Raw genomic sequence first — 10539 nt, 5'->3', positions numbered from 1 at the left:
TACCACGCTATATTACATATGTAAACGCGATTCCTTGCCCAACATGACGACTGTATAGGGTCCTTTTGCGAAGGAGTTTCAAGCACCGGCATGGCTCTGTGTAGCATACTTGAGTGCCACGCAGAGGGCCCAGGTTCAAATCCGATCCGATCCTGGATGCCTTTTTTTTTCATTTTGCACGATAGTGGTTACGGACACCGGCGGCTGCGGCGGACAACTACGGCACCAAAATCGGCTGTTGTGATCTGATAACAGCTTTTGCTGTAAAAAATTGCAAGGAAAATATGTAATGCCCCACCTAAGCACTCAAAGTATAAAAACATTCTTTATAGTTTATAAGACACAAAAGGATGTGTTTTTAACAATATTTTGAATATAATTGCAACTCAACACTAGGGGAGCTTTGCTATGGTTTGCAAAGGCAACCATGAGGAGAGGTTTTAGGTACGTCTCTTATATATGAGGCGCAAGGCAATTCAAAGCAAAAGATGACGTCACTGGGAAAGTGAAATTTGAAATGCAACATTTCTGATGTGTTCATGTTTCGAAATTTGAAGGTTAATAACTTCAACTCCCGTGCGGCAGTTTCTGTATAATTATTTCTTGCGCTTCCATCGGTGTTCAATGCTAGACACGCTCCAGTGCTACAGCAGGCATTAAAAAAAAAACGATGCAGGGCCAATTTAAGGGGTCGCTTGCCATGTTCGGCCATTATAAATAATGAACATTTGTGATGTGTACAGTAGTCGTGGATTGAAACGCGTCATTTCTTTTATTATGGCGACTCCTATAAGCAGTTGCTCGTGATAACCGCATCATGTCACTGCAAATCATGCCACTAAAGGTAATGTTGGCTCCAATGTAAGTGTCACAGTCTAAATTATGCCTATATGGCACGAACTGGAGACGCCAGAAACGAAGGTGCATATATTGCTTAGCCCTAAATTTTTGTATTTCAATCGGTGAGCACGTTACATCACACAGGGACATACATGTCTGCAAAAGTGTAGAAAATAGCAGGTTGACACGAAAACCACAGGCTACAACCCATGAATTGCAATATGCAATGTAAGCTAATAAAGATAAAAACCTCTGAATAATTGACAGTTCTTCATTCTTGATACCTCATGCCTATTCAAGTAATCCAGCTCAAGGACTGTACCATTTGCTAGAGGCTTTTTTTTTTTTCGAGCAAAGCTTGTTACGAGTTACAGATTTCGGTGGCAGCAAGCGGAAAACCCAGCACCAGCGAGCACACAGAAATGCGGCCCTTGAATGTGCGCCGGTTACTCGCGTATTTGTATGCACCATTTTTCCAATAACCGATGCTCTCTCGATCGTGGGCTTGACGGCGATCAGCCGTTTCCGATACGGAAATCTGACCTTTTATAGAGGTGACATGCATGACCGTCATTGCTGCCTGTAGCAACTGAAGTGTTGCTCTGCTAAACCCGTAAATGAAAGGACATTCCCGGCATGTAGGAAGGAAACAGTTGGGAGGAAGCATTGAGCAATGCGACAGGAAGAAAAGTACTGTAGTACATCAGGCGCAAACACCAAGGTTCACATGCCCCTGTTTTCTCAATAGGACAAGTACTCCTGAAATCTTTTTTAGGAGCGAAGCTCCGTAGGCCCGCACCCTGCCGTCGCCATTGAAGCTCTCTTCTCTTAAGCATCGCTTTGGGTTGCAGTGGCCGGTGATTCAAGAGGAAATGTTTAGGCCTTCAGCAGTTTGGTTCTAGCGCACCAGAAATTTGAGGTTAAAAGAAATAAGCTCTGTGCACAACTGGTTATAATGGTCGTCTTCACTTTCACCACCTTTATTGTGGATTGTGAAATGACAACCATCATTCTAGTGCACAAGGGGCGCTTTGTCAAAGGTAGTAGCAGACGCTCTCCCCATCTGGCACCGGCGCATAAAGACAATGAGTGCGCGCAACGTTTGCCGCGCGTTGCGCAAAAGACAGTTATAGTCGTTTGCATCCCATTTCTAAGGAGCTTCGCTCATCGGTTGTATTTGTAGACGAAACAACTGCTGATTTTAATTCTGTAAGGCTTACGAAAGAATACGTCGCACAGCAAGTCTGACTTCTTGTGCGAGGCAAGTGGTCTTGCATTGTCTTCAGGATCGGCCCACTTTGCTCGGTGTGTAATCCCTGTGGAAAGCATCACAGCAAAGTGAACCAATTCCAGTGACGGTACAATGATCGTCACGCACTCAGAGACTATGCAACTAACCATCGTGCCCAGCAGGCGCATAATAAAAATGTTTGAGAACGTTTTGCAGGACATGATCATTTCTTATGAACACTAAGTAACGCCGAATAATCCTACACACTATATAACATTTCTGAGATAAGGTTTTTTTCTACTGCAATTTTCACACCTATGAAAGGATGTGCAAATTGGCTGATTGCAAAAAAAGTTTTCACAACAGTGCAAACTAGCGTTGTAAGAATGACGATGCAATGTTTTATTCTGAAGTATCTTACAGTGAAACGTAGATAGTATGCACATGATGCCACAACGTCGCTTTTGTGGTGTCAGGACTTTTTTGATTTCTTCTTTACTGGAGCATCATCAGTGTCATCGTCATCTGAAAGAGGACAATACCATAACATCATTTCCCACTGCCCTTCAACAAAGAAAGCCGAGTGCAAGCCATGCAGAGAAGCCAACTTGCTCCCATACTTAATTAGATTCTGTTTTCAAAAAAAAAAAAACAATATCGTTCTGAATGCATTTCTTGTGTTCATTTAATAACCATTTCCAAAAGGGCACTAAAAGGAGCCATACTGAGAATGCCTTTTCAGAAGTAGTTTGTGAGGTAAGGAGTTAAAAGTTCCATTTTCATTAACATTGCATAATTGTACATGTAACCTCCTCTGCAAAATTGGTGAATGTTTTCCAACCTGCGAAGCGTGAACTTAAAAATTCGCAAGATTCCTAGATCTCTTCAGACACAACGAAAAGGTATTACTGAGCTATCCCCACCAGCAGATGCAGAGCTTTTACATTTTCCCAAAAGGAGGGGACCTGAATTAGCTATGTACTGAGAAAAGCACGCAAAATAATCGCTGTTGTGATCAAAATAAATTCAGCCAGTAAATAGGGATGTCCAGAGGGAGTGCTTCGAGCAGCTCTACGTAACTGATTCCTCTGCCTCCCATCAAACTCGGCATAGCAGACTGAGAAGTAATGCGTTACTTTTAGGTCTTCATTATGATCATCATCGGCCTGACTGTAAGACATATCCCCCCATATCTCCCATATTGCACCAATAAACCTGGTCCTGTGCTTGCTGTGGCCACAATATCTCTGCAAACTTCTTAATCTCATCTGCCCACCTGAATTTCTGCCTTCTCTTGGAATCCAGTCTGTTATTCTTAAATATAGCCTTCTCGCTTCATGCCCTGCCCATTTCTTCTCCTTCATTTAGACTAAGATGTCCTTAAGATGTTCTCAAGTGACAAGAGTTTATTCACTGAGCTTGGTGTTGCCAATTTCGCCCGTTCAAGGATGCGTTAGACTAAACTTTACTCAAAAGTACTCTTCTGCTGTCCTTTAGCCACCAAGTCTCCCCGAGGACATGGTGAGAGACCAACAGGTGAAGCTCAGCTAAGGTCTTGCTTGCGGTACTAAATAGCTAATTGCATTTGACATTAATACCACGAATTACTAGGATCCTTGGCATTACCACTGTGGTCATGTTGAATGTCATATGCAGGATTGATGAGACAAATGGTATGTTGTAATGGCCATAAGAAATCGGCGCACACATGTAGCGAGTATGTTGCCCGCCTGAACTTTCAACATTTTCAATAGCATATTTTGCAAAACAAGATGCAACATTAGTTTGCCCCAAATGCGATAATAAGCATCCTTCCCGATTTTCTTGCCCTCCACTTTTGTGTCAGCTAACAAGTATTAAAGTTTCTACATGGGAATGTTCTGAAGACATGTGGCTGCATCTGATGCAAGATATAACTATGGCTTTTTCATCAAGTCATGCTGTTGCTTTTGCATGTGAGACTATGAAACGTGCAACAGCACAAGTATTAAGAGATGCAGTAAATGTTAAACTGTGAGAAAAACAGGCACAGAGGAAGTGACCACGACCGAAGCTGCACTTCAAAACGTGGCAGTAAATTCTGCGTTTTAGCTTCTTCTAGTCATTTACCAACTATTCTCGGGAAATCATATTTAGAGCACTTATTCTACAGGGTACTTGAAAGGGAGTGATATGAATCTCTTAACGACAGCCTAACTTAATAAACTTAATGACGGCTGAGAAATAAAACAGAAGGTAGTTCATTCTCTATGAGCAGAGAACTTACAGTAGGAATTACAGATAAATCTGACAAATTTCTACTTAAGCTGTTTGAGATTTACGTCTGTTTTGCTATACAGTTCCTAAATAAAGTGTAAGTCTTCTTTTCAATACGCCGCAGTAAAAGGTAGAAGCACACCATTACAGGCCTGCAGCATGCGTGGCTATTTTTTTTTTTACTCTCTTTATTATTGTTCTGGCCACCTTTACGAACAGTCATGGACCGTTTAATCAACCTTTCATCGAGATCATCTGTAAGCATGGGTCAATGCAACACCTCGAACATTTTCACAACATAGTATTTTTGCACTCTACATACGGATGGATCATGTTCTTGGGCAAACGTCCCTTTTATGGCATCGAGTTCTTGCCTCAAAAATGAAAGAACTGCCTTTCAGGCTATGGCACGACAGCTCACTGTCTCGTTATTTCAAGCCGCCGTCTAGTTAACAGAATGCTTTCTGTGTGCATGGTGGATGGTGCACCGCACAGTTACAATCTCGGACAGTTGGTAACAACCTATGAATTGCAAACAGCAGCGACATGAACGAAAGAAGTGGAATATTAAGGGCTCCTTTTTCTTTGTTAGGCACAACGCTAATGAGAACTAACAGACAACCAAGCCAAGGAGAGCATAGAGGATGTCATTTGTAGTAATAACGATATAAGTGCGAAGAAATTAAAGTGAACGAAAAGACAACTTGCCGCCGGCAAGTTGCACAGCGGCATGGATGCCGCTGCACAACCTTGCTCACTTGCATAATTTCAAACGCTTATGTGTGCTTAAGACAATTAAGTTTGCCATACAGATGTGTCTTTGTGCTGCTGACTTTAGGTTGAACGCCAGAAGGTCCTACATTACCGTTGTCGTCCTCCAGGTCGCCGCCGGCGCCAGCGTTGCGCTTGGCGTCCACCAGTTCGGTGAGGTAGGCGTTCACTTCCTTCTGGACGACGGCTACCGCTTCGCTCAGACGCGCTAAATGCGACTTCGCGTCTGAAGGGGCATCGAACGGTTTGGAAAAGCGCTTCAGCGACTCCGACTTGGCGAACACTTCGACGACTATGGAGGCCGCCATGTTTACCGGTGACGTAGAGCAGCAGATGGAGGGATGACTGATGAAGAACCCCATAGAGGGATGTTAGAAGCAAATCCTCGTAAGTTGTGATGCTGTAGCCACCAATGTAAACGTTGGTAGCTTTGGTAGAGTGTACTAGATTTGGTAGCTACTGACAGTGCGTGTGATTAGAATGAAAGCGGGCTTTCTGGTCTAGAGCAGTCAGCGTTAAACTAGCCAAAATGATTTGCAACAGAACACCATCCGTGTCAAAAGTTTTCGAAATCGTGATCGCTGGCTCAATCTTCATTAGTATGACTACTTGCATAACAGGTCGGCGACGTGCAGAACCGACAAGCGTGGTCCAGTCTTCCTTCTTCACGTCATTGTTCTGTTACCCTTGTAATGTTTTGTAGGCTCCATCTAGCCAAACTATCGGCCTTATCAGTCTCCTTAGTTAAAGTTTATTACATCACCCCAAGTGGGTGAACTGTCGATGATATTCAGGGGCCAACTACACAGTTCCGTGTTTTTCGGCCAATTTAATTATCTGAAGTAAACGGAAGGCAACAGAAAAGCATAGACCATCTACAATCCGCTGTGCAACCTGGACGAACAAGCGAATAAGGTTCCGTACGAGGACTGCGATTCCACTTGGACATGTTCTAGTTACTCATAATTTGCTAAAACATGTACCATGGAGAACATAGCTAACATGCACACTATACTTTGCAACTCTTGTGTTCAAACATCAGGACCTCGAAACCAAACCAGCCCATCATTAATACATAGCTCACTGGGTAGTGAACCGGACCACTTTTTTTCCTAACCAATCAATGTGTTACTGTCATGCTTATTGTCACAGTTGACCTATACAGTGGATTGCTACAAAGTGCCGCTGTACACAAAGACAACGCCCATTTTTTTGGCGAGATTTTTTTATTATTTTACACGGAGCAGCAATGTTGGGCTGCAACGTCGCCTACTTCTCGTCGGGCTTGTTGTAGACGTAGGTGAGGCAGCACTTGCCACAGTACTGCCTGTCAAAGTGCGCAGCCATGAAGACACCCGCACCACAGTCCTCGCTGGGACACTCCCGCCTCAGCCGAGTGATCTTGCCATTCTCGTCAACCTGAGGAAACAAACAAAATGCAAAAGATGCCAATTAAAGCCTCTAGCTAAACCCTTCAAACTGACAAAAGCAACAAAGCATTGAAATAGCCAATCTTGCTTGATTAAAAATGTTCTTACACTGCTGAACAAACAGCTAGCATAACCTTTTAAGATTCTTCAATATTGTGAATACTGTCCCACAAACAGAGTTCGAAGTACTACGGTTAGATCCCTGCTTGTCGTACTTTACCGAACACAACGTAATGCGAGTAAAGCTTTTTAGAGTGCTTGAATGAACAACAAGAGGAAGCAAAGTGTTCGTTCCATAAGCATCACTCTGAACTGGTGCACACTGAGGAATAAGCAGTTTAACTGCACATCTAGAGTTCCCTGCGTAGCCACAATCATTGCACTACAAACGAATGGCGAGGTGATGACAAGAAATGGACTCCATATTTGTCCTGCTGAGTGGGTGCTGTCCATGAAAGCTTGAGAGATTGTCAACAGCACGCACAGTTGATTGAAGAAGTTTGGACAACCCACATTGCAAGACAACAGATGTGTGTGAGGCGCAAACAGTGCCGATACCCATGCACCAAGCTGGTCTCTGCTGTGCTTTTTAAACAGCGCAACAGCCTAGCCACCGAGCCACGGCAGTGGGTGGCCCGTCACTCCTCACCTTGTAGAACTTGAGCACGGCCAGCTTGACCTTCTTCTTCTTGTGCTTGTTCTTCTTGGGAGTGGTGTAGTTCTTCTTCTTGCGCTTCTTGGCGCCACCACGCAGCCGCAGCACCAGGTGCAGGGTGGACTCCTTCTGGATGTTGTAGTCCGACAGGGTGCGGCCATCCTCCAGCTGCTTGCCGGCAAAGATCAGACGCTGCTGGTCGGGCGGGATACCTGTACAGAAATAAGAACCGCGGGCATTACACATCAAGGCTCTAGTGCTGTGGCGTTCTAGTACGGCTGAACCCCTTTAAGGAGACCTGAAACGGAGAGCAGTTCTTGTCCCTCGTACCAAGTGTTCATTATACCGAATTGTCTTTTACATCAGTGTCCAGTGTCTCTATAAACAAAAGGAATTCTGTCTGCACAACTGTGCCTGAACAGGACTAAGAGTGGCCAAGCCAAGAAAGACATTATACTGATGTAGCACAAGAGCGAGGTATGGACAAGCACACCAGCCCAAGGTTAATAAGTGGAAAGTGAGTAATGAATTATAGCAAATAGGGAAAGCTGAAACCTTACTCATATTAGCATACAATTGGCTTTTACGGCTGTTCCCTTAACAACGCATTGATTGCAGAGCTCTGTCTGCTCCTGGCAAAAGGCAGTGTTGTACGTGAAGTACTACATTGCAAGCAACAACACTCACCCTCCTTGTCCTGGATTTTCGCCTTGACATTTTCGATGGTATCACTGGGCTCGACCTGCAGACAACAAAAAGCAAAGGACTCTTGCAGAAGAAGCAAACGCATCGACAAGCTACAGAAGACCGCCAACAAGCCATCAGAAAAGTGCATATAGTGATTCGGTGTTTTGCGGTTATCACCAGATATGTGCGTATGAGTGGTACATGATTCATCACAGAGAAAAGGTCCACAACTGGAAAAATTTCGCGGCAAAGTATGCATACCTCTAGAGTGATGGTCTTGCCCGTGAGTGTCTTGACAAAGATCTGCATGGCGACCTGCAATGGGGTAACAAATAAACTTGCTAAGACAGTGTAACGTTTGAAGATGTGAAATTAGCTTTCGATGTTGTTGGGTCGCTACACATAAGATGGTGCAATGTTCAGAAGAATGCAACCATCATGTTTAGTCTCGAATGAACCCCGATTATGTGCAGCAACCTTAGAACATTGAAGCTGGGAGGAGCAAGTTACCAGAAATGCCGAAAAGCACAGATGAAATGCTCGGATGACTTCAGGCCTAAGAAAAGAAACAAGCGATTTGACAAACAAAAACCTCCTCTTTATTTTATTTACACCAGAAGCACCGCATTGATGCAACCATCGTTCTCCGGATTGTTGGTCACCTGCGCATACTTTCCCCACACCACCTTGCCACCCTGCGTCACCAGACCAAGTTCGCTGACATTCACTTCGATCACCGTGCCCTTCGTGATCACCCCGAGCTGCGAGTAGAGCGGCGAGCTCGGGTTCTTCTTGACGCCGATGATGGGCAGGCAGAAGGTGGCCTTGAGTTCCGGGTGCGTCACGTGGCACTTCTTGAAGCGCAGCGCCATCGGCCGGATGAAGCGCTCGAACTTGGGCGGCTTGCGGGTGAAGCCCTCACCGACGAATGTCACCTTGGTCACCATCCGCTTCCACGCCTTCTTTTTCCGCTTGCCCGTCTTGATTACCCGGAACGCCTCCGAGTCCCCGACGCCTCGGACTTTTGGAATCGGAACGTCCCACTTGCCGGCCTTCTCTTTTCTCTTCTGCTTGATCATGTTGGAAAGGACCTTTGCCCTGGACTGGTTCTCACGATCCAAAAGGTACACGGGTACGGCTCCCTGCGCCGCCGCCTCGGGACCCCTCTGCTTGCTGAGCTTCTCCTCGTGCATCTTGAGCGTCTTCTTCATCTGCACCTTCTCGGAGTAGCGCTTCTTGGTCAGCATCTTGGCCTTGAGGCCGCGGGTGGTCTTCGCCTTGAGCGCATCCTCGTGCGGCTTGCGGCCGAGCCGCTTGCGAAGCCGCTCGTGGTGGTCGAGCCGGTAGCCGTAGCGCTTCCGGTGAAGCTCGATGTGCTCGTTCTGCGGCATCTTGTCTGCTCAATGCCGCCCCAGCGACTGCCCTCTTGCTAACTTTTTTTTGCTGCCAAGTTTTGGGTTGCGTGCGGCTGGCCGCGGCGGGGTACACACTCAGCGGTTCCAAAATCCGCACCTGCGAAGGGACAACAGGTGTTCCCTTAGGCTCCTTTGCGGTACATTGCTAAGCTAATTTTGAGCGCCCCCTACCGCCAAGCGTTAAGAAATTATTGCGTGTTGCGCACCGCTAAAATTTAAACGAAATTACGAAGGTATAAAGCGCCAGAACAACGATACGGTTAAGACACGCCTGGGGTTCTTTAAATACACCTAACTCTTAGTACAAGGGTGTTTTTCTGCACTACGCCCGTATCGCAGAAATGAGGCTTCCGCGGCAGGGAGTCGAACACGCGCCCTCGTTGGCGACAAAGCCGGTCGTGTTCATTAATTGCTCGGTAGGCTTAACAAAAAATCGCACTTTGTTAGTGAACTTACGAGGCTTCAAACAAAACCGGCTTTACAAATATGCAGCTGCGAAACGGCTGAAACAGCTAAGAGTAACGAAGCGAGCGCTGGTAATTATCGCTTACGGCACTAACGTTTGCACGATGCCACAATATCCTGACAGGTAACATACCGCTTATTACAGGCAAGTGCCAGATCTTAAGCACAATCCAAGTCATTGTCAAATGTTTTAATCTAAGCAGGCTACCGCTGCCCCTATGTAATGCGCCGCGTCCGCTCGAAGTTGAAGATAAACAAGACCACTGTTTTAAGACGACGGAGTCTGCTCGGCGACCTCTCTACACTTGTAATGCAACGAAGTTCTAAGAAGCTTGAAGAAGCGGGAGCGATCGTCGATTTATATAAAATTTCGAGCCGATGTTTTCTAGCAGAACACAGGTTGACACTTTACCAAACGCGACAGTTTCCGATGCTCAAAATTCAATTCGCGGGGTTATAGAACGCAGCGCACGAAGTCCGAACAGCAGTCCCAAAACTTGGCAGCAAAGCGGCGCGACATACCAATTGTACAATCTAGATAGCATAAACCGCACGCGACAACACAGTAAACGCACAAACGCATACAAATTGCGTTAACACTGGTAAAGAGTTCACATCGAGACGATTAAACACATGGATCAAAATGCCGGCACACGCAACAAGACCACGTTGACGCTTGACACGACATTCACACGCACGTTATAAAACTTAACTCAAGTTTACCGATGCAGAATAATTACCTATATACCTGAGCTATTACCTGTATACTATTCAATTTAAATGTTCAAA

The 10539-nt window shown here is 45.5% G+C and overlaps 2 protein-coding genes across 2 annotated transcripts; both read right to left on the bottom strand.

The window, feature by feature from the left end:
- Window positions 1–2449: 2449 nt before the first annotated feature.
- LOC119402616 (uncharacterized) lies at window positions 2450–5422 on the bottom strand. The gene is made up of 2 exons (XM_037669743.2): window positions 5193–5422; window positions 2450–2596 (listed from the first exon to the last, which is right to left on the bottom strand). Exons 1-2 carry the CDS (start codon window positions 5404–5406, stop codon window positions 2544–2546), a joined length of 267 nt encoding a protein of 88 aa, XP_037525671.2. The 5' UTR covers window positions 5407–5422; the 3' UTR covers window positions 2450–2543.
- A 923-nt stretch (window positions 5423–6345) lies between these two features.
- LOC119401486 (ribosome biogenesis protein NSA2 homolog) lies at window positions 6346–9382 on the bottom strand. The gene is given in 5 exon segments (XM_037668328.2): window positions 6346–6517; window positions 7178–7395; window positions 7871–7925; window positions 8132–8211; window positions 8427–9382. Coding segments are annotated over 5 exon segments (1338 nt in total). The 5' UTR covers window positions 9262–9382; the 3' UTR covers window positions 6346–6367.
- Between the last annotated feature and the right edge of the window lie 1157 nt (window positions 9383–10539).

The sequence above is a fragment of the Rhipicephalus sanguineus genome, chromosome 8 (assembly GCF_013339695.2).
Source record: "Rhipicephalus sanguineus isolate Rsan-2018 chromosome 8, BIME_Rsan_1.4, whole genome shotgun sequence".
NCBI classification, from domain to species: Eukaryota; Metazoa; Arthropoda; class Arachnida; order Ixodida; family Ixodidae; genus Rhipicephalus; species Rhipicephalus sanguineus.
Note: the sequence above shows the minus strand (reverse complement) of the source record. Positions and strands in the feature narration are given on the sequence as shown.

Bases quoted from the DNA above. Each gene is read 5' to 3' on its own strand.
- LOC119402616 (XM_037669743.2), bottom strand. From the start codon at position 5,406: ATGGCGGCCTCCATAGTCGTCGAAGTGTTCGCCAAGTCGGAGTCGCTG. The intron at 2,597-5,192 runs GTAATGTAGGAC...GTCCTCTTTCAG, and splicing joins CGACCTGGAGGACGACAACG to ATGACGATGACACTGATGAT.